This window comes from Dromiciops gliroides, chromosome 3, assembly GCF_019393635.1.
Source record: "Dromiciops gliroides isolate mDroGli1 chromosome 3, mDroGli1.pri, whole genome shotgun sequence".
NCBI classification, from domain to species: domain Eukaryota; kingdom Metazoa; phylum Chordata; class Mammalia; order Microbiotheria; family Microbiotheriidae; genus Dromiciops; species Dromiciops gliroides.
Window position 1 is genome coordinate 95976400 of NC_057863.1, and position 25907 is coordinate 96002306.

At 37.6% G+C, this 25907-nt stretch overlaps 1 protein-coding gene across 2 annotated transcripts in view; it reads left to right on the forward strand.

Annotated features, from left to right (window-relative positions):
- SUGT1 (SGT1 homolog, MIS12 kinetochore complex assembly cochaperone) overlaps nt 1-25907 on the forward strand; it is a 72469-nt gene that overhangs the window by 19826 nt on the left and 26736 nt on the right. For both annotated transcript variants that reach the window (XM_043994866.1, XM_043994867.1), the window contains 3 exons: nt 2017-2051; nt 5163-5259; nt 6041-6148. In XM_043994866.1, coding sequence (XP_043850801.1) covers nt 2017-2051; nt 5163-5259; nt 6041-6148 — 240 coding nt within the window. The remainder of the gene's footprint in view (nt 1-2016; nt 2052-5162; nt 5260-6040; nt 6149-25907) is intronic.

Below are 25907 nucleotides of genomic sequence, written 5' to 3' on the forward strand. Positions count from 1 at the left end.
TCAACTTCCAATTCCTTGCCACCACATACAGAGCAGTAGCTTTACTCTTAAAAAATCATACTTCATTTTTCTCAACAAACATTTCTCTCCCTCCACTCCTACCACCCCATCCATGGGGTAAGGGGAACAGGACCAGAATCCTTTCAATGCTAATACCTCTTAATTCATCCTTTGTTCTTTCTGAACTGATGATTAACCATAATAACCTTTCAGTTTCATTACTACTTTCTTTTTTTTAGTTTCATTAATTCTTAATTTCCATCTGGTTGTTGTTGGATAGTGACAAGATTTTTGTTAGCCTGATGAGATTTGCACATCCTTCAAAATTTAGTGTTAAAGGTGCTTATACTTTTGAGTTCCAGCTCATAATTCTCTTACTACCACCAGAGATGTACAATTTTCCCATTGAATTTTGTCAATTACCAAATAACTTTCAATTTATTCTAGACAGTGGTTCTGGGACAGATCTATGTTCCTAGTTTAGTTCTGGATTCTTCCTCCCTTACCCCCCTTTCCTTACCTAATACAGTACCATAGTACTGCTTAGTTTCAGCATTGGCCCAGTACCTATGATAACTAGTATTTAATTTCATCCCATTTTGACTGACAGACATGTCATTGGAAGCCTGATGAATAGCCATTTTCTATTCTCTGACCAGTGTTCAATGCATAGGATAGAGTGTATTTAGTTGAGAAAGATATCGTCAACACCACCCTGGAAATATTTCTGTTTGTGCTCATAGCAATTTATGAATATTACACATATGTATATGTATGTGTACATAGTGACTGTTTCAGTTCAGAAATTTAGTTTATTTTCCTTAAAACTAACGTTTTCTATTTGTTCCTTCTCTTGTGCCTTTTCCATTTCTTCATGTGCCCAATTTCTTATTGCTCAGAAGAAAAACAGTGTTTTATGAAACTGAAAGATACTTATAAAGTCATGAAAATGGTCAAAGCTATCCTGGTTCCTTTTGTTTGTTTGTTTGTTTTTTTGGCGGGTCAATGAGGGTTAAGTGACTTGCCCAGGGTCACACAGCTAGTGTCAAGGGTCTGAGTTCAAATTTGAACTCAGGTCCTCCTGAATCCAGGACCAGTGCTTTATCCACTGCGCCACCTAGCTGCCCCCTGGTTCCTTTTGAACAACAGAAACATTAGTTTCCTTAAATCTCAGGATACATATTATATAGATAAGAATGTGTCACATTTAAAAGTCCTAGAATACCTACCTTGCTTTTAACATTTTTATAAAAGTTTTTCTTTATTTTTTCTTTAAAAAAAAATTGTTTCTTTGTGCCACTGTCACTTCCCCATAACCTCCCCCTACTACAGCAACCTTACTTGAAAACAAGGAAAAGCTGTAGAATGAAAACCATCTAGCAGTTGTATATTATAGAGTATGCAACATACTACACTTAGAGTCTTCCATCTTTGCTGAGAGGAAGGAAATATTTGCATCTTCAGTAACCTTTTGAGGAAAGGCTGGTTGCTGTATTAACTCTCAATTCAGCTGTCTTTTAGTGTTGCTTTCATTTACATTATTGTGGTCATTGTATACATTTCCTCTCCAAGATTCTCCTTACCTTATTTCATGAAAATTTTCCTGTTCCTCTGAATTCTTCATACTTACTCCACAGTATTCCATAGTACTTATTCCATAAGAATGTACTTAGTCCATTACATTCATAAACCAGCAAGCTTTTATCATTTACCCACTATGTGCCAGGCCCTCGGGACACAGCTATAAAGGCAAGGTGAATCCTGCTTTTAAGGAAATTACTGGAGGGATTCCACGTTTACAAATAATTAGATGTATTTGCAAAACAAAAGCAAAACAATCAGTGTTTACCTTTTTTTCTAAAGCCAGAGACCTTTTATTTTTGAATTGTTTTTATTTAGCTTTTGAATTCTCAATATAATTAACAAATAGTTCAATATAAAGTTTGAAAGGAAATGCATTTTAATGTGCAGTTGCCAGAATAATGTGTAAATTTTTTCTGATTCAACATACCACAGGTTGTACAGCAGCAAACCCAACAATCAAAAATCAAGTAAGTATTTTATTTTTTTCCCTTAATAGTATTTTATTTTTATCCAGTTTACATGTGTAAAGATAGTTTTCAACATTCTTTTTTATAAGATTTTGAGTTCCACATTTTTCTGCCTCCCTCCTCCCCAAGACAGCGAGCAGTCTGATAGGTTATATATGTACAAATCACATGAAACTTATTTTCACATTAGTCGTGTTGTGAAAGAAGAATCAGAACAAAAGGGAAAAATCTCAAGAAAGAAAAAAACAAAAGAAAAAATAAAAATAGTATGGTTCAATCTACATTAAGATTCCACAGTTCTTTTTCTGGATATGGAGAACATTTCCCATCATGAGTCCTTTGGAAATGTCTTGGATCATTGTATAGCTGAGAAAAGCAAAGTCTGTCACAGCTTTCAATATGGGATTGTTAAAATTAATTACAAGGGTGTATTGGTATTTCAATTTAGTTCAAATAACCCCATCTTCAATTTACTTTAATCTTGAAGTTATTTCATCTGATTTCACATTTATTCTTTCACCACCTTCCCATAAATTAGGAATAGTCAGTTTCTTCTTAACATCTGATAGTTATAGTAGCTAAGCAAATTAGTAATGCCAGGGTAAGAAAATTGACTGTTAAGTCCTGTGAAAATGTAATAAATTATGCTTCTCAGTTTACTTTCTTTACTGTGAAAATTTCATAGAAATACTTTTAGTGAAATAAGGGTGGCAGCTACTCAGGGACATTCCTGACAGAAGACTGATTGTGGTGTAAGGATTAGTTATAGGGGTATGATAAACTGGTTGTGGGCTGGTTCTCCCCCTGACAGTTAAGCAGTTGCTTTCTGGGTCCTTTATGCTTCCAGCACCTCTGATGATAAACCAGTTCCATATATTCTTTTCTTACCTTTGCAAGAGCATGGAAGATAGGAATAGCACATGCCACCTTGCTTATTACAGTACCCAACTTTTCGAATAATCTTGGATTTTCATGAAAATTTTCTCTTTGGGCAAGATTATACGTATTTCCCAGGTTAGTGGGATAAGAAACATAGGAAATATGGGAGCAGCATTTAGAATAAAAATTTAAACTGGTGAAAAACTGGTAGGTGATGATGGAAGACTACCAAATATTTTAATTTATTAGTATATTAGTCCCCCCTCTATATATTTTGAACTGGGAAAAATATAACTTACGTCTGTTCTAGGTCTTTTCTTTGTTTTTTAGGAAAGATTTGGATTCCTTTCCCCATATGATCGATTTAATGAAGGTATATTTCAACATAAGTAAAGCAGGTTGAACATTTTAACAGAGTATTCTGCTCTTGTCACGTTCTTAGCAGAAAAGACAAGACATGGGAAGAGGTGAGACCAGTATAGAATAGAAATGTGGGCCTTTGGGCTTGACCGAGACCAGCCGTATTAGCACCACAAAATATTTATGTGTACATGCATGACACTGTTTAAGCATAAAGTAATACAGAAGAAAAACAGTCTCTTAGTATTGAGAACTTTGATGTTGAAACTGGACAAAATTAGAACCCCGCTTTGACAGCTCTGGTGTGAAAACAGAGAGGAAGTACTCAGTGACATTCCTTGTAGTTGTGAGCATTGTAACTGCTCAGCTTGACATATAGATTAGTAAATAATTTTTAATTGTTTCTAGGATGGTTCCTTTATATCATTTTAACATTCTTTGAACTTGTATTTCTCATCACTTGCTATGTGTTGAGGGAATAAAAAGAGAGTAATTTAATATTACCTTAAGCAAAACAAGATTAGGAATATAGCTTATAAAATCACATTAATTTCTCCAACAACTGGGCAGGGTGTTCTGGGTTATCTGTGTCCCTGTTTCCTTTAGATAATATCACCTACGATAACCAGAAACTTGCTTTGCTCTTTTGTCCCTCAAGGTGGAACCCTTGCTATTTTTAAGACTGCATTTTTTCCCCTTGATAAAATGTCAAAGAACAGTAGTGATTTTTGTGTGTCAATTAATTGGTAACTGGCCTTCCTTCTTTTGGAAGCAAATTCTTTCTTCATTCCAATTTTTAAATATTGTTACTTAAAGTTCTGAGACAGTAATTTTCCCCTTATATTTGTGGTTAGTATGTACTCTATTCCTCTTAGTTTGATCTTTTTCACTTTCCATTATTTTCTAAGTCTTTCTAGATTCTTTATCTTCTTTATACTTTTTAGCCTGAATTGCGTTAAAGTATTTAATTTTATTTGATTCCCTTCAATTTATTTAATCATTCCTTAGGTTGTTTCCAGTTTTTTGCAATGATATGTAAAGTTACTATGAACATTCTTTCAACATATTACCCTTATTTTGGTTTTGATAAGCCTTTCACAGTATATCTCAACCATGGAGTTATTGGGTAAAAGAATGTGATCATTTATTTAACTTTTACTATATATTACTAGATTGCACTCTTAAAAAATTATGCAAGTTTGCATTTATACAGGCAATGAAATGAGTATACATGTTTCTTTGCAATCCTGCTAATATTAAATTTTTTTGAATTTAGTTATTTTGCCAATTTGATGGGTATGAGGTAGAACCTCAAAGTTGTAATTTACATCTCTGATTATTAGTGAGGTCAGGCATTTTTAGAGTGCTTATTAACAATTTATATTTCTTTTGAAAATTGTTCATCCTTTTACTGTTTACTTCTTGTGGATTGGGAATTATCACTGACCTTATTTTATTTTTATTTTTATTTTTTTGTGGGGCAATGGGGGTTACACAGGGTCACACAGCTAGTAAGTGTCAAGTGTCTGAGGCTGGATTTGAACTCAGGTACTCCTGAATCCAGGGCCAGTGCTTTATCCACTGCGCCACCTAGCCGCCCCTGACCATATTTCTTTAACGTTATGATATATTTTAGATGAATTTTTGTTTTAAATATATTTCCCAGTTTGTTTTCTTTCTTTTTTTGTATTGAGTTTCGTTGCATTAAGTGCATCTATCTTGTTCCTAATGATTCTATTTGTCATAATGAAAACAATTCATCTCTTTTCCACAATTATTACACTGACTTTCTTCCATTTCTTCTCTTTTCTGCAGTTCAGTTTTGTCTTAATTCTCTTCTCTTGTTGGAATTCTTTGTGCTTACTTTTAAAGGTATGACTGGTACCAAACGGAATCTCAAGTAATCATTACACTTATGATCAAGAATGTTCAGAAGAATAACATAAATGTGGAGTTTTCAGAAAATGAGGTGATTATACTTTCTTTGAACCTTATTTGCAATTGCTTGATCTTATTTTTACCTGAATTAATATAAAAAATCTAGATTGATCATTTAAAGACTGTTGTTTAGTTTAAAATTATCATGGGCTCAATGACATGACAAATCACACCACAGGTATAATAGGTATGATTTTTTTTAAAACAATTTTAAAAAATTTCTAGCTTTGAAATTTAGAGTAGAACTATTTTATCAGTGCTGAGAAATATGTTGTTATTCTCTTGTGTGGTATGTTTATGTATAATGGTTCTAGTTTTTGTTTCTTGAAATCTGTAGAGATTTTAAATCTCAGTGTATCATTTAGAGAATATGAAGTGACTTGCTGCTTTTTGCAGATTAGACGTTTATGATAACTAAATTTGGTAGTGGATAATGTGAGGTGCAGAATTAAATGAAATTATGAGAGTATTAGTCTGTTTTTGATAAGGTTTCTTGAGATTCAAAAGTAAAATAGATATTTTTATCATTTGTTTCTATTCATAGTAACTGAGGAAAGTTAGAGTGAAAAAATGTTAGTATGGTTGAAAAATTTTTTTCTTTGAAATATTTTAAATTTTATTTTGTTTTCTAGTTCACATTTGAATGCATATATCTGATACCTAATTGAAAAATATAATATTTTGAGGTTTCTGCCCTAGATCTGATTTTTCATTTGAATAATATGCATTGTCTCTAGGAGTGTTCAAGTTCTTAGAGCTAAATTTAATATAAATATTTTACACTAAAGTTTAATAATATTTTTATTCAATAGTTGTCTGCAGTGGTGAAACTTCCATCTGGAGAGGATTATAGTTTAAAGCTTTCACTTATTCATCCTATAGTACCTGAACAGAGCACCTTTAAAATACTTTCAACAAAGGTAAAGCATTTTGAAAGGGTTAATTGCTAATAATAATTCTTTAAAAAGATAAAAAGTATTAGTGCAACTTTTCATAGGGTTTTAATTCTAAAAGGCAGTATTAGATGAACTCAGAAATAACCTAGTTTGAGTATCGAAAACTTGAAACTCTGTTGCTAAGTAAAACGGGATTAATTGTTACTGTATTTGTTGACTTTTGTGTAAATATGGTCAATGTATTAAAGTGATATTAGCTCCTTTAAACTATTAAGGATTTAAACTATTAAGGATTGAGGATGGCAATGTGTATTAAACAAAATGAATTCAAGAAATATCAAATATCCACTGTTGTAAAAGCACTACACTATGTGGTACAGAGGAAAATAAGTCCTGTCCCTCAGGAGGCATGTGTGAAAGATCTAGTAAATGTGCATGCAAATGAACTATGCATTTATATTCAGCTTTGTCTTGTGTAAAAAAGAAACTTGGAAGCTTCTCTGGGCAAAGAAATCAGCCTTTATTAAGAGAAGCAAAGGTGAGGTCTATAGTCTGCACAGTACTGTCAGACCCCAGGATACAGAATTCACAGTTATTTATAGGTCTCTTCATTCATGTATGGTGCAACAGTGTCCTCTAGAAGCTGATTCGTGTGAGATTGCATTTTACAGGTCACTATGTCCTAATTTTGTACTTTCCCTTTATAGGATTAATACATAGGTATGATTATTATGGTCACATACTTAAGATACACAGTTTATAATGACTTAGTTGCACTTCTATGGTTAACTAACACAGGAATGGGGGCAGCTAGGTGGTGCAGTGGATAAGGCACTGGTCCTGGATTCAGGAGTACCTGAGTTCAAATTCGGCCTTAGATACTTGACACTAGCTGTTTGAACCTGGGCAAGTCACTTAACCCTCATTGCCCTGCAAAAAAAAAAAAAAACCCAAACCAAACCAAATCAAAACAACTAACACAGGAATTTTCCTGGGACTATATCATAGTTTGGTTATATAGAAGTTTTTTTTTTAACCTGGTATTGTGTTCAACTATAAACCACCCAGTTATTTCTTTTTTCTTTTTTTTTTCATGAGGCAGTTGGGATTAAGTGACTTGCCCAGGATCACACAGTAAGTGTCAAGTGTCTGAGGCCAGATTTGAACTCAGGTCCTCCTGAATCCAGGGCCAGTGTTCTATTCACTGTACCACCTAGCTGCCCCCCAGTTATTTCTTATCCTAGTGACCATAGCTGATAAAAGATATGCAAGGCAGTACAGAGCAAAGAACTCAAATCATTGATTATTAATCTTTTTCCTTTCACTTGGAGATGTATACTTAGGTGTATCCATGAAAATTCAGAACTGGGAAGGATCTTTTCTGGTTGAAGGTATCACAGAAGGCCTTGTGAGTTATGTGGCCTTTGAACTGGGCTTTGAAACCCAACCAGTCTTTTTGTAGGTAGAGGTGGGGGAGGGCAGCATAGCCATTGGGGAATGGTGTGAGCAAAGACATGAAGGTGGGAAAGACTGGAACATGTTTCTGGATTGGTAAGTAGTTCATTTTGGATGGAACATATGGTGGCTTCAGCTGTGGAGGTCCTTGTTTGTCATACTAAGGATTTTGGGTTTTATTTGTCACCTTTCACTAAAAAGCTCTCTTCCCCTGGCCAATTTTCATTTGAATTCACTGAAGAATGGAAAGATTTTACTTCTTTTTCTAAGAGAAATCTCTTGATTCTAAAAGTCTTGTGGGAGGACATGATATCAATATCTTGCTTCTGTCACAATATCAGGATGAGCCAAAAAAGGCATACATTCTGTTTTATGGATGAGGAATCTGAGACAGAGGTTGTGACCTATCCAGAATCACACAGGTAGTAAGTGTGTAAGGAAAGATTTAACCTCTGGTCTTACTGACTCCAAATGTACTGCTCTGTCAACCACACCATGCTCTCACCTCCTTAGTCCTAAACTCTGTACCTCTTTAAAGACAGCCTGAGTGCATTAATTTTCCTGGCTACCATTTCATAATATGGATTCATGTTGAGCTTTCAGTCCTTTAAAACCCAGGGATCTTTTTTCCATGAATTTCTGTTTAACCATACCTCTTCTTTTTTTTTTTTCGCCAAACCAAAGGTAAGGCTTTTTACAGGTATCATTGTAAAATTCCATCTTAATAGATTTACCCAATACCGTAGCCTGCCAATATCTTTTTCAGTCCTGACTTTGAATCCATTGTGTTAGTGTTGCTTCTTAGTTTTGTGTCATCTTTTTCTAAGTATGCCATTTGTGCCTTCCTCAGAAGCACTGATAGGAAAGTTAAACAGCACAAGGCCAAGCACAAATCCCAGGGGTACTGAAGAAATCATGAATAAAAAGACATTTATGATGTGCTTACTATGTGCCAGGCACTGTGCTAAACACTAGGGATACAAATACCCCAAAACAATACAATCCCCGTCTTTAAGGAATTTACCATCTAAGAGGGAAGACAACACATAAAGGAAAATGGTGGCCTGGGATAGCTATTTTGTTTTAGAGAGTCATAGGAATGGTGAGTGGAATGATAGGGTCATTGATTGTCATGTCCTTTCCAAAAATGGGAGTATTGATTGGAATATTATTCCTATGGCTTAGAGGTGCGGGAAGGGAGAGGTAGGCTGAAGTGGAGCAAGAGGAGAGGACTATGCAATGTCATGAAGTTGGAGGGAGAGCAGTGTGGTGGGTCTGAGTCAAGCTAGAGATGATCATTTCTCTTAAGTCAAGAACATCAGTGACTAGGGTAGAAGCTATTTTGGAGGCTGAAGAGGGAGCAAAGGGATGTAGTATGAAACTTTAGGTCTGTGTGGGATTTTGGGTAGGAGTAGATCTGGTAAATGAATGTTTACCTTTCAGGAGCATGATCCCCAAGGACAGGAGCTGAAGTGCTTAGTTGAAGGCTGGTATGGGATTATTTTTTTGTTCTTTATTACTCGCCCCCCCCCCTTTTTTTTTTTGGTGAGGCAATTGGGGTTAAGTGACTTGCTCAGGGTCACACAGCTAGTAAGTGTTAAGTGTCTGAGGCCAGATTTGAACTCAGGTACTCCTGACTCCAGGGCCGGTGCTCTATCCACTGTGTGCCATCTAGTTGCCCCAACTGTAGGGTTTTAAATGTTTAATCACTTTGAATCCATGTGGCATAGCTTCACCTTTAATGCCATCTAAGATTTCTTTGAAGGAGAATGTTAGGTACTTAATAATAAAAGTTTTTGAATGAATGGATGAAGGGAGTTGGGGGTGAAGATATATTTTTATTTCGAGTTATAGAACTTGATTCTCTTGAACATTATAACTACATGTTTGTGTTAATCTACCTAGTATTCCTATTAAAGTTTAGTTTTATAAAAAATAGATCTTTGGGGAGGAATTTTTATATTTCCTTATATTAGAAAATAAAATTTCTTTGATGAGCTTTTTCCTTTATATTTTAGCTGCCAGGAATCTTGGAGCAGTTGAAACATTCAGCTTTTCTCATGTACCTGGCTGTGTGCTTCCTTTGGCTAGTCTTTCTTCCTGTTTTGGTTTTTTAGAAATTTTGATTGTTCTACTTTGCATTATGTTTAATTTGTAACGTGACTAGGGGGCAGCTGGGTGGTGCAGTGGATAGAGCACCAGCCCTGGAGTCAGGAGTACCTGAGTTCAAATCCGGCCTCAGACACTTAACACTTACTAGCTGTGTGACCCTGGGCAAGTCACTTGACCCCAATTGCCTCACTAAAAAAACCAAACCCAAACCAAAACAAAAAAACTTGTAACCTGACTAATCTCATAAGAAAGTAAGAGCGTTCTGCTTTAGAGAGGTATCTGCATGTGGCTGCCAGATTAGAGAATAGAAACTTGGGCCCTGGCTCTGCCGCTCACTACCTGGGTGACTTCAGGCAGGTCATGTAATCTCTGTGGGCTTTGGTGTCCTCACTTTTAAAATGAGGAGGTTGCACTCAGGGTTTTCCTTTGGACCTTTTCAGCTTTGAATCTTAAATCAATATAGGCATTGCAGTCTAGTGGAGAGAACACTGGGCTAATATGAGACATATTCAGACCTCTGATACAAGTCACCCGACCTCTCTTTTAGTCTCCTTGTCTGTAAAATAGGGAATATCTTACCTGTGGGAATTCTTTTTTTTTTTTTTTCCCAGCAACAAACTGTGTAATTTAAGATCCTAAATGTGGATTCTAATCTGTTCCCCCAGTTTTTGGGGGAAACTGACTAAAATCACTGATAAAATGAGTTTAGGTTTTTAAGGGTTTATTGGAAAATAGAAAGAAAAAGATTGAGAAACAGAATTCCAACAGCCTGGCATTCCTGTCTTTCCTCAAATTTCCTGTGAAGTCCTCTGCCGCCACCACCACCAAGTCAGGAACCCAAAAGCCCAAGAGCTCTCCGCAGGCTCCCTCTCCTCCTTCCTGTCTCCTCCCAGAAAATAGGAGGCTCCTCAAGTTGATTGGCTGGTAGCCTTGATAGACAGCACCCATGAGCAAACGTCATTTCCTGACGCCAAGGAAAAGCCACAATGCCTCTGAGGCATTTTCCTCGTGGTGGAGCTTTCCCACAGCAAGTCTCCAGTAGGTGGCATCATTCCAATCATTACAAAACATTTATTTTATTTTCTAGTTACATGTAAGGGTACTTTTCAACATTCATTTTGATAATATTTCGAGTTCCAAATTTTTCTCCCTTCCTCTCTTTCCTCCCCCCTCCACAAGATCACAACCAGGTTATATATATACAATCCACAAGTGTTCTTCTTATCAGTTCTTTCTATAGGGGTGCATAGTAAGCTTCCTCATTAGTTCCTTGGGGTTGTCTTGGATCATTGCATTACTGAGGGTAGCTAAGTCATTCACAATTGCTCATCGAACAATACTGCTGTCACTATGCACAATGTCCTCCCTGCTCTGCTCACTATACATCGATGTTCATTAGTCTTTTCAGGTTTTTTGGGGATCATCCCGTTTGTCATTTCCTGTAGCACAAGACTATTCCACTACAATCATATAACACAGCTTTTTCCATCATTCCTTAATTGATGGATATTCCCTTGACTCTCAATTCTTAGTCTCCACCAAGAGTTGCTATAAATATTTTTTGTACAATTTTTCCCCCTTTTCTCATTTTCATGATTACTATTGTTAACTGTTTCCCTTACATCCTATTCCCTTCCCCATGATATTTATTCTGTTATCCATCTTCTTTCATCTTATCATTCTTCAAAAGGGATTTGCTTCTGTCTGTCCTCTCCCCCACTCTGCCCTTCCTTCTTTTGCCCCTCTCTCTTTTTTTTTTCTTTTAAGGCAATGGGGGTTAAGTGACTTGCCCATGGTCACACAGCTAGTAAGTGTCAAGTGTTAAGGCTAAAATTCTAGCTAGTCTGTCTAAAATATTTAATGAGTGGTCGCCAATAAATTATAAGCTTTAGCAAGAGTTAGACTTTTAAGCATTTATTAAGGAGAATAAGAATTTGGTAAAGAGAGAGAGAAAGGTCTAGATTCCTATCTATTAAAGGGAGAGCGCATTTCTAGCTCCCTTCTCCGCCAGAGTCCAGAGGAAAGAGCGCCAGAGCGAGCGCCAGTCTCTTCCTTCCTCCTCCCACTAGCCCGCGTCACTTCCTGACTCCTGGTCTTGCCCTCAAAGACCTTCGCTTCATGGGCAGAACTCTTCTACAGTTAAGTCTCCAGCAGGTGGCGGCATTCCAATCGTTACAGTCCCCCCTGTTGTTCCTCAAGAAACAAAATGTTTCCTTGACGGAACAGTAAAAACAATATAATAACTATTGCTAACTAATAATATGTGAACAACAATATAGAAAAGGAAGAGAGGAAAGTTTTGTCCAGAGGGGCGATTGTTTTTTTTGTCCTCATGAACCGACGCTTTGACATTAGTCTTGCAAAGGAAGGGCCTCTGCAGAGAATACATGTTACAGATGGTGTATATTATAACAGAAAGAGAAAAAAAAAACAACAAAAACAACAAATCAAAACTGTTCATTTAAAGTCTCTGAAAGTCTTTTCTCAGATGTCCTCTAGGTGTAGTCGTGGAATGGAAGTCTTTTCAGGGGTTGATGTGTGGATGCTGGTAATCAGCCAGGAAAATTTCCTACAAAATTGAGCTTAACACAACTTTAAAATAGCTTTGTCAATAATCAAATCAAACAATGAAAGTTCTCAAAAACATGTCTAAGGGAATTCAGAATCTTAGTTGTTACACATGAAACATATAATAAAACAAAAATTGAACCATTCTTTAAAATTATAATATTACTATAGTCCCCCCCTTATGGAGGGTAATTGAGAAGACAATTGCTGCGATATTAATTATTAAAAATAATTTTTTATCTTTGTTTCATCACTTTTTGCATCATCTGCCTAATTATCCTCATGCCATTATGAGAAATTTAAAAATCTAATATAATTGGTAACAGGTGTCAAGGCCAAATTCAACACTGTATTTATCATGACACCTGAGATAATTATGGGGGTTACCATAAAAGAACAGAGAAATGATGGGATATGAGCATTCCCACACTTGAGCAATATGTACTGCCCATACAGTATGCCAGGCTTAAAATAGGTGGATGGAATATATGTCCATGCCACCGAACATATTGGAAGAAACTGAGTCAGACTTAATCAGATGCATGGGATTGAGATGTCCATGGCATCAGGCATATAGGAGGGAGCATAGAAGCCAGGTGTAGAAGTGAGATGGGTGGGATGAATACTTCCAGCCATCTGTACAATATTGTGGGGGAAAAGAGAATAAAATATTAAACCAAGAGAATCCAACCTCAACATTTGTCAAAAGCCGTTCCCTCGGCCATACCTTGACTTCATGCATGTCTCCCCTCATGTGACAGTTCAGTGTCTGCTCTTGCATGTATTCCTCTTGTGATTGGATGGCATCTTGGCCAACTGGCATCTGATAACTCAGAATAAAGGCAATTAATGTCTTAAATGATAAGTTCCCATAATCCAAGTCTCATATGGATTTAAAATTGAGGATAATAAATGATTGCAAAAAATATGAATACATCTTGACTCAAAATATAATATATAATTATGCAACAATTTCAAATAATACCCTTTTTTTTACCTAGTATACAATTACTTTTGTGAAAAATCAGAACATACTTAAATACAAGTTAAAGCACAACAGAATCTCAAAGAACTTTTTTTTTTGAAAAAAGAAAACTTTTACAAATGTTCCCCTCTTTTTTTTTTTTTGAATATGCTTATCAAAAATAATACTTCTTTACACTTGCCATGGCAACCAATTTGCCAGGGAAATGCTTCAAAGAGTTTGATCAAATAATCAGTTGAGAAAAAATAACAAAAACAAACAACTCAGAATATGGGAGCACAATACTCCTAGAATTAACATTGTATTATGAAATCAAAACCATCTTGCAATGTTTCAAAATTAGATAGACAAATGAATAGAAGAAAATACACATGGAACAATAAAAGACAATGAAATTCAAACTAAGGAAGTCTAAATGAATGTGAACTTAATATTAATAAGAGTATTATAAAATATAAACTTGATCACATGACTATAAAAAGCTTTTACAAATATTCTCCTTGTTTTAAAAACTAAATATAAAACACAATCTCAAAAGCATGAAAATCTCTATGAAAATAAACCCATACCATTAATTTCAAAATGTATATGTAATAGCATAGAAATCCTATGTAACCTCTGAACTGATATTAATACTCTGAGTGAATTCAGAACACCTTTGATTCCGATATCTAAAATCCCCAATACTCATATCAATACCTTGCTGCTTACTTCTACATTTCTGTAAAATATATACCCTTCCATGGCAAAAGAGGCAGAGTCTTGAACTATGTTGATTGTCATTCTTATTCAGCTTAAGTTTTTCTTCTTTAACCCCTCTATATTGTCTGTCAGTCTTTTCACCATACAAATGCTTTATAAGATTACTAATTAAAGACAAAAGCAGGTTAGCAAAATTATGAACAAAAGGAGCATATCTGGAATTTAAAGAGTTTTCTAAGATTGTCTCAAAAGCACAGCCAGGCCGGGGAAGGGCTGAGCCTGAAGCTGCAAATGCAGGTAGAAAAAGTTGAGCATGCGCATCAGATCTGTGGACTTCCCAGGCAGGGGAAGCAATGGGCTTGGCCATAGGAGGAGTAGAGGGTGGGGTCTGGAGAGGAGGGGAGGGACCAGAGCAATTTGAATCAGACTTGATTTTGAACTCAGGCCTGGATTCCTCTTCCCCCACTTTGCCTCCAGGTGCTAGGGGATTAAAAGCTTCTAGGGGGTGGGTCATTGCCTCCAGGCATGCAAAATTAGAGCAACAATTAGTGTTAGAACTGGGAAAAGCTGCGGGAATCTCTTCAGGTTTCTCTGAAAAAGCATGGTTGGGAGAGGGAGAGATATTTCCTTGTGTGAGTAAGTTGCTGGCTCTTTTAACAAAAATAAAAAGAAAAATAGAAAATCCACAAAAACAAAGCATTAACATGATCTTATCTCCCATTTGTCTGGTTAAACAGACCAAAATCAAAAATAGGATAATTAGGGAGTTTAAAAGGTCCATTCGAAAAAATTCAAAGGAAAAACACAGCCAGTACACCAGTACTTAGCAGTTAAAGGGAGAGGGAGGGGAAATTTCTTACCCAACCAGAAGATCAGAAGAAGACTAAGGGTTAGCTTGTCCCTTCGTGGTCGCCATCTGTTAAGGCTAAAATTCTAGCTAGTCTGTCTAAAATATTTAATGAGTGGTCGCCAATAAATTATAAGCTTTAGCAAGAGTTAGACTTTTAAGCATTTATTAAGGAGAATAAGAATTTGGTAAAGAGAGAGAGAAAGGTCTAGATTCCTATCTATTAAAGGGAGAGCGCATTTCTAGCTCCCTTCTCCGCCAGAGTCCAGAGGAAAGAGCGCCAGAGCGAGCGCCAGTCTCTTCCTTCCTCCTCCCACTAGCCCGCGTCACTTCCTGACTCCTGGTCTTGCCCTCAAAGACCTTCGCTTCATGGGCAGAACTCTTCTACAGTTAAGTCTCCAGCAGGTGGCGGCATTCCAATCGTTACACAAGTGTCTGAGGCCGGATTTGAACTCAGGTACTCCTGAATCCAGGGCCAGTGCTTTACCACTGTGCCATCTAGCTGCCTCCTGCCCCTCTCTCTTTATCCCCTTCCCCATCTATTTTCCTGCTGGTTTAGAGAGATTACTTCACCCAATTGAATGTGTACATTATTCCCTCCTTGAGCCAATTCTAATGAGATTGAAGTCTTTGAGCCAATTCTGATGAGTGTTAAGCTCATTTACTGCCCATATTAAATAGATGACTATACCCAGTTGGGTGTGTCTGTTAGTTCCTCCTTGAGGCAGCTCTGATGAGTGTAAAATTCATTTATTGCCCTGCTCCTCTCCCATCTCTTCCCCCACTCCATAAGCCTTTTCCTATTTCTTTCATGTAGGATTTCACCTCTGCCCTTCCCCCTCCCCCAGTGAATTCCCTTCACCTCTCAATTAACCCTAAAGATGTCATTGCCTAGCTAAGTGACACGGTGGACAAAGCATCACCCCTGGACCCAGGGGGATCCCAGCCAAAACCCAGCCTCAGACACAAGACAGTCACCCACTGTATGACCCCAGGTATGTCCCCCAGCTCCAATTTTTTATGGTATTTGAAAGTCATATTTGCCATTCAGTTCAGGTCTTTTCATCACAAATATCTGAAAGTTGTCTTTTTCATTAAAGTCTCATTTTTTCTGCTGAAAGATTATGCTGAGTTTTACTGGGTAGGTGATTCTTGGTTGTAATCCCATTTCCTTTGCCCTTTGGAATATCATATTCCATGACCTCCATCCTTTAATGTAGAAGCTGCTAGATCTTGTGCTATCCTGACTGGGGCTCCACAGTACTTGAATTCTTTCTTTTTGGCAGCTTGCAATATCTTCTCCTGAGAGCTCTGGAATTTGGCTATATTATTCCTAGGAGTTTTCCTTTTGGGGTCTCTTTCTGGAGGTGATCGGTGGATTCTTTCAATTTCTATTTTAGCTTCTTCTTCTAGAATTTCAGGGCAATTTCCCCTGAGAATATCTTGGAAGATGATGTCTAAGTTCTTTCCTTGATCATGGTTTTCAGGTAGACCAGTGATTTTCAAATTATCTCTCCTGGACCTATTTTCCAGGTCAGCAGTTTTTCCAAGAAGATATTTCATATTGCCCTCTATTTTTTAATTTATTTGGATTTGCTTTATTGTGTCTTGGTTTCTCATAAAGTCACTGGCTTCCATTTGTTCAATCCTCATTCTTAGGCAATTATTTTCCTCAGAGAGCTTTTGTACCTCCTTTTCCATTTGGCCAATTTGACTTTTCAAGCTGTTGACTTTTTTCTCATGTCTTTCCTGCATCTCCCTCATTTCTCTTTCCATTATTTTCCTCTACCTCTCTAACTTTATCTTCAAAGTCCTTTTTGAACACCTCTATGGCCTGAGACCAATTCATATTTTTCTTGGAAGCTTTAGATATAGGGACCCTGATGTTGACATCTTCCTCTGAGGGTGCACCTTGGTCTTCCTTGTTATTGAAGAAACTTTCTATGGTCCTCACCTTTCTGTCAGCTCATCTTGCCTTTCTTTTACTTGACTTTTAGCTCCTTCAAGTGGGACACTGTTTCCAGGCTGCAGTATCCCACTGAAGGGTAATAATTAGAAACATAAAAATGAAAGTTACCTTCCATTTGACTGGATAGAATGTAAGCTTTGTATCCTAACTATTAAATAGGATCATAGGATTTAGAATTGGAAGAGACTTTAGAGATGTTCTCGCCTCACCTCTTCATGTAACTAATGAGATATCAGGCACAGAAGTAAAGGAACTTGGCTAAGGACACCCAGGTCAGTGAGGAGCTACCATATAGCCTCTACTCATCACAGCTCATTCTTTTCTATTCTTCTGCTCCACTGTGTTAACTAAAGACCTCCAGGCCTATAAAGGGACCAGAAATTAAAGAGTCTAGTATACCAATTAAAAGTATTTATTGTTTGAGTAAAGGCTTTTAGGGGAGAGAAGCTTCTACAAGGGGGCAGAGGGGAAGAGAGTTTTCATTTGCTCAAAGAGGAGTGGAAAAAGTTTCTAGAGGCTTTTTGGCAGGGAGCAGGGGTTAAGGAAGAGGACATTTGTAGGCACAGGTAAAGGGACAGGACATCTGTAGACAATAAGACAGGCAGCAGGATTTTTAGAAAGTCCTGAGGAAAGTCTTGTGTCTACCGCTTCTGCTTAAGCTTGCCCTTGCTCTTATTAAGGCTGGTTCTGTGGTTTTTGGCAGCTACCGGCATCTCCAATTTGACTAGAGTTCATTTGCAAAGCATCACTGGCATGCCAAGCAGTTTGGGGCTTCAGAAATCTTTCTGAGTGGCTGCTTGTTGTGTAAGTCCTTTGTTCTGCTCCCTTGTGAAGAAGGGAAGTTGTAACATGATATGATCATTACAGATCCCATGCTAACAACTATCTTGGACTCAACCCCCTCTCTCTTGCTTTGCTGACTTCTTTACTTCTTGTCTTTTAGGGGCCCTAACACAAGTGTCTCCTCTTCCCTATACCATGATTCCATCTTCCTCCCAGGGAAGTAATGTCTTCTCCTCAGAATATTTCATAGTGATTTTGGTTTCCATTGCTTTGGTGTCCTGGATCAAACACATTAGCCCATTGTCTGTTATTAGGGCAATAGGAAGTCTGGTCAAAGAATGAATGAGAAAACATTTGCTAAGTGCTTGCTCTATGCTAAGTCCTGGGCTAAGTGTTGGGGATAAAAATAGAAAATCCAAAACCAGTCCCTGTTCTCAAGGAGCTTACCTTCTAATAGAGACAACACATTGGGGAGTGGTAGCTAGGGAGGAATATTTTTGATTTGGAAAATTTGGGGGTGTTGAGCCATAGGGCAGTATATTAGTGCAAAAGTGCACAATTTATCCAAGAATAGGAGTTAGGGAAGCATGGCTGGAGCGAGGTCCTGATGTGGTTAGTGTCAGGTTTGGGAATATTCTGTCTCTCCTCCTACATAATCACAACAGTACCTTCCTTTCCTCTTTCTACCCAAAGAGGGACGGGATAAAGAGAACCGTTATGTACAATTCATTGTTCTCCCTCACTTCAGAAATGAAATAAAGCAGCACTCCCAAAATACACAAAATTGAACCATTCCATCTTATTCATGTAGTCTGAAGAACCTTCTTTTTGTAAGAGAAGATGGAAGTAAACCAGCAGCTGAGTAAGACCGGCTTCTCTTACCTATGAACACCCCAACAAGCCTCAACCTTTCCTTATTTCACTTTTCACAACACCTCAGCATTGTCCTGTCTTCTCTTCCTTAGCTCTAGTTGCAGAGATTGAGGTGACACTTCTTTTTAAATGCAGCTCCTCTTTATCATTGTACTATCTTCTTGCTCTTTTCATTATTTTTCACCCTTTGTCTACCTTGTCCTCTGCTGCCTACAGATCTGCACTCTTTTTTTTTTTACTTCCCACTCTCTTCTCAGCTTTTCATTTTTTTATTTTTATTTTTATTTTTTTAAGTGAGGCAATTGGGGTTAAGTGACTTGCCCAGGGTCACACAACCAGTAAGTGTTAAGTGTCTGAGGCCAGATTTGAACTCAGGTACTCCTGACTCCAGGGCCGGTGCTCTATCCATTTAAATTTAAATTTAAATTTAAATTTTTTTTCTCAGCTTCTTTCAATCTGGCTTCTTTCCCCACGACTCAGGTGAATTTTCATTTTCCAGGGTCACCATTGACTTTTTTTTTATTGTTAAATTTAGTGGCTTTCTTTCAGTTGAGAGAGTTGGAATGACACCCCCTGTTGGGAGGAACATTGTTAGCTCTGGTCTGAGGGGAGACCAGGCTTTGGCCTCAGGAAGTGATGTTTTCTTGTGTGTTCTGTCGATCAAAGTTGCTAGCCAATTAGCTTGGGGCTGTGTATATGGACAGCACTGTTTCTGGTTTTGACGGGGTTTTCGGGGAGAAGCCTGGGACCTCATGTGGAGTGGAGCAGAGATGCTGGCTCCCTTAGATAGATAGATGAAGGCATCTCGGCCTCTTTCTCTCTCCTCACCTACCTCTGATTGCTCTTTAATAAAGTCTTAAAAGTCTAAACTCTTACTAAAGCTAATTTTGTGGCAACCACTCATTAGAATTTTAGATAGTCTAGTTAGTATTTTTAGCCCCTTGCAGAAGGTGATATTACACAGTTTTCATCCTTTTTTACATCTGCGGTTTTTGACCTTATTCATTTGGATACTCTGTCTTGCCTGAGTTTTTGTGGCATTGCTTTGCCATAGTTTTCTTCTTCATTGTTTAATCCTTTTTTTTTTTTTAAGGCTCCCTTTCAAGTTCATCATCTGTGCTCATTCTCTGGTTATAGGCATACTCCAGGGTTATGTACTAGGCTTCCTCCTTTTTTTTTCTTCTATACTCTCTCCTGTCTATCTCAGTTCACCTTGATTTTTTTATCTGGGAGAATCCTCTCAAGTTTTATATAGATGACTTCACATCCAGCCCTCCTCTCTCTTCTGAGTACTACTAGTCCCATACCTTCAGCCATTTGCTTGTCATCTCTACCGGGATGTCTTGCAGGCATCTCAAATGCAACAATACCCAAACAGTGAATTTTCTTTTCCTCTAAACCATGTGCCCTTTCCTCATTCCCCCATTCCTTATTTCTCTTGAGGAAACCACCATCCTTCCAGGCATAACCTCAGAGTTATTGTTGACTCTCAACTCTTCTTTACCTCATTAATGGCACTCAAGTGCCAAGTCTTACTGATTGCTTCTCCTTGACATTTCTTGAATCTACCCCTTCTCTTTGCTGTCATAACCTGGACTATTTCCAGGTCTCATCATTGGTCTTCTTGCCTTTGGTCTCTCTCCTTTTAAATCCATCACTCACATAGTTGCCAAATTGATATCTCTAAAGTGTTAGTCTGACCTTTTCACTCCTTTGCTAAAGAAAGCTTCAGGGGCTCCCCATATAGGGCAAGCATATTGGGGAAAGCAGTTGGTTGTCTGGTGGTAGTGGAGTGATTAGTGGTAGTGAGACAGGAGCTGAGGTCAGTGCTTGGTTTGTAGGCTGGAATGAAGCAGATTACAGGGAGGGAGCAAGAAGAACATAACATCAGGAACAGGGTAGAGAACGTGGAGACTGAAAAAGAGTGTGAAGGCCAAGGCTTAAGTATCTTATTTACAAAGCTGGACCATCGTTGCTGGTAGGCCATGTCTTTCAGACCTTTGACAGTAAGGGCCACAATCTATCTAGAAGCTGGTGCTTGTAAAAATATTTTTACTGACTAGCCTAATTTGGGGGGCTAATCTGACTGGAGGACTAATCTGGGGACTGTTGACTATTTGGCTATCTGACTTTGTTCATTTAATGTGGGCTGCTTATAAAGTTCCACCACACTGCTCCCAAACTGATAGACTAAAGATTAAGAAGCCTCTTAACCAAATAATCAAAGCAGAGTTTATTTATGAGATACTATTTAAAATTAGGAATATAGGGAAATAAAACAACCTGACTGCTTTCCTGTGGTCTCTTTCCACTGCGTCTCTTTCGCACCTGCTGCGCTTTGAACTTCTTGAATACCATAAGGGCCTTAGCGGCCTCCGGCCTCAGGGCACGTTACACTTTCCCTGGTTTGTAATAAGTCCTGTAACCTTGTCAGCCCTTGTCTTTCCTTTTCCGAACCGAACTCTCCTCCGTCCTTGTCTGGGCTCCCCTCTAGTCAGCCTCTCTCCTAGTCGGTCCTCAAGTCTCCTCTAGTCTGTCCTCTTCTAGTCAGCCCCCCTTCTTTCTAGTCCGTCCTTGCTCCTTTTCCATCTAGTCCGTCTTCCCGTTCTTTTTTCTGTCCTGTCTAACTCCCAGGTCTATATATACCTTTTCTTCTCTCCACTCAAATCTCGGGACTTCCTTCGCCCCCACAGACCAAGCTAATCCACCAGCCAGAGCTGCAGCTGGTTGGGGGGGGGGGGAGGTGGTGTGCTCTTGTGCCTCATGTCTCAGCACAGGCCATCCAGGATCCTTCAGATAGCTCCGCTCAGGTCGGAGGGAGCTGGGGGCTTTCTTTCCCCCAACTGTCTGACCTGGCATCTTGTATAGCCCACGGGGCCTTTTCTCCTCAGCTGAAGCTGAGGAGGAGGGGGAGAAAGACCCTGAGGGCCTAAGGCTTTCTAATCTCAGCCTAAAGGTAGGGTCCCCAAATCAAAATAAATTTCCACATGCTACACATATTGCATGTAGTGCTGCTGCTCTGGAATACCTTAATTCAGGGATTGGAGCTCATGAATGATGACTCGAAGTGTTTCCATGTAAAATCTGTCCCTTCTTGCCACTCCTAGCTTGCTATCAGTGGTGATGAAAAGTCAGACTTTACCTAGTTGGCCCTTTCTGGTAGTAGTATGATTCCTCACACTACAAAATACTACATATACTTATTCTAACAAATCTTTTTTCTTCTTGTAAATGTACAAAATATACTTTCCTCTGTCATTTAGAAACCATCAGAATCTGGCTCTTACATTTGAGGCTTCTCATATGACTCCCCTTTTTGCCCCTTGCTTTTCAGCCCAAGTAGTCTCCTTGTTTCCCAGACATGACATTTTACCTTTGTACAGGCTGTCCCTGGAACACTCGAACTCCTCACCTCCATCATTTGGAACACTAATGCCCTTTGAGGCTCAGCTTCAGTACCACTTGCTTCAAGATCCATTTCCTCATTACCTCAGTTATCAATCCCACCACTTTGTCTTTATTTTGTATGTATTCTCTAGGTACTTATCTGTGAATATATTGAATTCTCCAATAGAATGTAAACTCCTTGAAGGCAGGGACTTGTCTCACATTTTTATTTGTATCCATAGCACCCAGCACAGTGACTGGCATATCTTTTTTTTTTTTAGTGAGGCAATTGGGGTTAAGTGACTTGCCCAGGGTCACACAGCTAGTAAGTGTTAAGTGTCTGAGGCCGGATTTGAACTCAGGTACTCCTGATTTCAGGGCCGGTGCTCTATCCACTGCGCCACCTAGCTGCCCCTTAAAATTTTTTTTAATTTATTATTATTATTTTTTTTTTAGTGAGGCAATTGGGGTTAAGTGACTTGCCCAGGGTCACACAGCCAGTTAAGTATCAAGTGTCTGAGGCCAGATCCGAACTCAGGTACTCCTGACTCCAGGGACGGTGCTCTATCCACTGCGCCATCTAGCTGGACTGGCATATCATATGTGCTTAATAAATTCTTGCCCTGAACATAGCCAAAAAAAGGTCCCTTTTGTTTTGTAAGTCCCAATTTCCTACAGGCTATAGTTCATTCTTAATTTTAACCTGTATAGTTTTTCAGGTTCATGCCATTCTTTTACATATTGTCTTGGTTATGTGTTTCTGCTTTCACCTTTTAAACTTACCCTTTTTTGAATCTGAGTTAATCATAGAACCAGTATCAGTGTCTTTAAAGCTTTCTACATTTTCTTCCTAGAAAGATACCATTATTGACTGACTGTACCATTAGTTTCATTCTTCAGCCTCCCTAATATTTTTCTATTGTAGGTCATGGGTCCATATCTGAACTTTTTGAAATAGCTTCTCTAAAAGCTATTATACAGGGGCGGCTAGATGGCGCAGTGGATAAAGCACCGGCCCTGGATTCAGGAGTACCTGAGTTCAAATCCGGCCTCAAGACACTTGACACTAGCTGTGTGACCTTGGGCAAGTCACTTGACCCCCATTGCCCCACAAAATTAAAAAAAAAAAAAGCTATTATACAAGTCTGACAATATCTAGCATTGGCTCTTATAAATGATGGCATAATGTAATCACTTCCTTTTAAAGATCCTGCTACACTTCTAGTTGACCAACTAGAGTTTAGCATTCTGTTTGGACTATTAGTTCTTCATTATTCTTATGTTCTGAAAAATGAAATTTTCATGTGCTTAAGGATTAGTATCCCTAACCCAGGGATCCTGCTGTATGGTTTCACACTCATACCACATTGGGCATTAATTTTAAAATTAACTTAAATAATTTTCTTTGGATGTGCAGCAGGGGGAGCCAAAATGCAACATAACATTGCATGTAAAAGCTTTCTCCAAACCCTGTTTGTTTCCCCATTCCTTAATGAAACCACATTAAACCTACCATATAAGAAGCATAAAAATAATTTGCTTATGGTATTCTTACTAGCATTTTTGAACACTTAGTATGGTAGGTGAATGTATTTTTACTTATCAGATTAAATGAAATTTATGATTTCATAAGTTTGTTCTTTCAGGTTGCATTTCCTTTTTTTCTGTACAGTATTTTTTAATCCTGTTTGCTTCCATCTTCATGGCTGAATGAAGTTTGCTTTTTTCCTTTCATTTATATCTATCCAGTGGTTCATTGGAATGAAAAATCTTCTGTCAGGAAACCAGGAAAAGCTAAAATAGACTAATAAAATCATTTGGTTAGTGAAACAATTTAATTGAAGTGTTTCACTGTTTAATGGCAGGCTAAATTTAAGTCACTTTACTAAATGCCAGATTGCAAAAAATATCTTCCTAACTAATCCATTTTATTTTTTAAAATAAATTTTATTATTATCTTTTTTGCATCACCTACATTTCACACTGGATCTCCCGCTCCTCCCATCCTAAGAGAACAGTTCCTTAGGACAAAAAGTGGGGGCAGGGAGTTTAACAACATTTACCAATAAATTGAAAATATTTTACATATGTATTGTATCATACCCATAGCCTCTTCCTAAGTAAAGAAGCCATGGGAGGACCTCTCATATCTCTTCTTTGTGATCAAGTTTGGTCATTATAGTTTTTCCTCCTTATCGATTTTCATGGCTTTATTTGGTTTCTTATTAATTTCCAAGAAAACAATCATTGGATTATACATTTAATGTGAAATAAACTGGGCTATGAAATAGTAATTTTAAAAAGCAAATATTTTATTTCCAAATTGAACTGAGAATTAACAAAATTTCTGTCAAAGTAACTTTGCTTTGTGGAAATATTGCATTCTTGCCTGACTAAATGATTTCACATTTTTTCTTTCTCCCTCCATACTGGTTATATTATAAACAGATGAAGGTTCTTACCAGTAATTTCTGTCATTGGAAATAGAAAAATATAGTTATCCCTTCAGTGACTCAACCTTATGACATTAATTTGTTTTCTTCTTTTATTTGCTTATGATGTGTCTAAAACATGTCTTTAGATATGAAGAGAGCTAATGGGGGAAAAATCATCCTAATTAAGTTATTTTGTTTTAATTTACACTAGAACCATCACTTTTTGTTTCCTCTGATCACTGTCTACTATAGTAGAACCTGTGGGAAGTTTGAAGGATGTAAGATCCTGCAAGATTTATCTCTCTGTGTGTATGAATATATGTATGTGTGTGTGTATATATATATATGCATATACACAGGCATAAAATCAGAATGTTGACGAAGGGGAGATTTGGAAAGGAATGGAAGCTTCAATTCAGTTCAGCAAACATTTATTAGGAACATACTCTATAAAAGGTATTGTATTTGAGATATAAAGAAGTACAGTACATTTTCCTTATCCCTGAGGAGCTAATATGTTAATTTCTTGCCACAAATTACAAATGATAATAGTTTTCCTCATTTGTAGTACTCAACTGAAGCTGAATTTGTGAATTTCCTTTAGTTTGATGGTGTAAGAAACCTTCCTACTCTAAAATACTATAATTTAGGGCTGGACAACTGAATTTTTTCATGCTTCCTTTAGCTCTTAAGTGATTCTACCCCCCCCCCCCCTTTTTAGCATTATCTTTATTAAATTCATAAGTTAGAATTTTTTTTTTTCGGTGAGGCAATTGGGGTTAAGTGACTTGCCCTGGGTCACACAGCTACTAAGTGTCAAGTGTCTGAGGTCGGATTTGAACTCAGGTCCTCCTGACTCCAGGGCCAGTGCTCTATCCACTGCACCACCTAGCTGCCCCCAGAAATTGTTATATGTAAAAGCACAAGCTCAAAAGTCAATTAAGGAATTTCTTATTAGAAATTTTGTTTTAAATATTAATTTGAATATGTTTAGGGTATGTACTCACTTCTGAATATTTTGCCATATAGGTAAGAAAATATGCATCTGACCACCAAACTAGAAGTTTAGGGTTAACTTTTGATTTAAATTTGAAACAATCTAGTTTACTAATGGGTTTTAATAGGATTATCTGAAATAATTAGCATAAATTTATGTACTTCTCCTTTGAAGGAGGGAGATTGAAATTAGGTTGGTGATAATTCTAGGAATGTTCTGCCAAAATCATTAAGGTTTTAAAGCCATAGAATTTTCAAGTATGCAAAATGTCAAAAGTGAAGTGTAGTCATAGAAAGGAATTCATGGAAATTTCGTCTTTTTCCCTCACACTTTCAAAAAGCTTCTTAAATTGATAGTTACCTGCAGCTGTTTTAATGAATAGATTAACTGTAATTTGAAGTTCAGGTCAGTACATTGCAGTTTAAACAGCTTGTTGCTAGGAGCTTTAACTTTGGATTTACAAAGACCTTTTTGTTCTTAGGTCTGTATGGTTCCCTAGGTTTTAGTGGCTTTAGGTAATACTGTGACTATTTTCTTCTTCAGCTATTCAGGTAAAACAAGAAACTTTTTATGTATGATTCAGATGTAAGAACATAATATAAAGTACTTGTATGAGAAAAGAATGGATAATGGAGAAGAAAGAATCTGAACTATCTGTGCTTTGTATTTA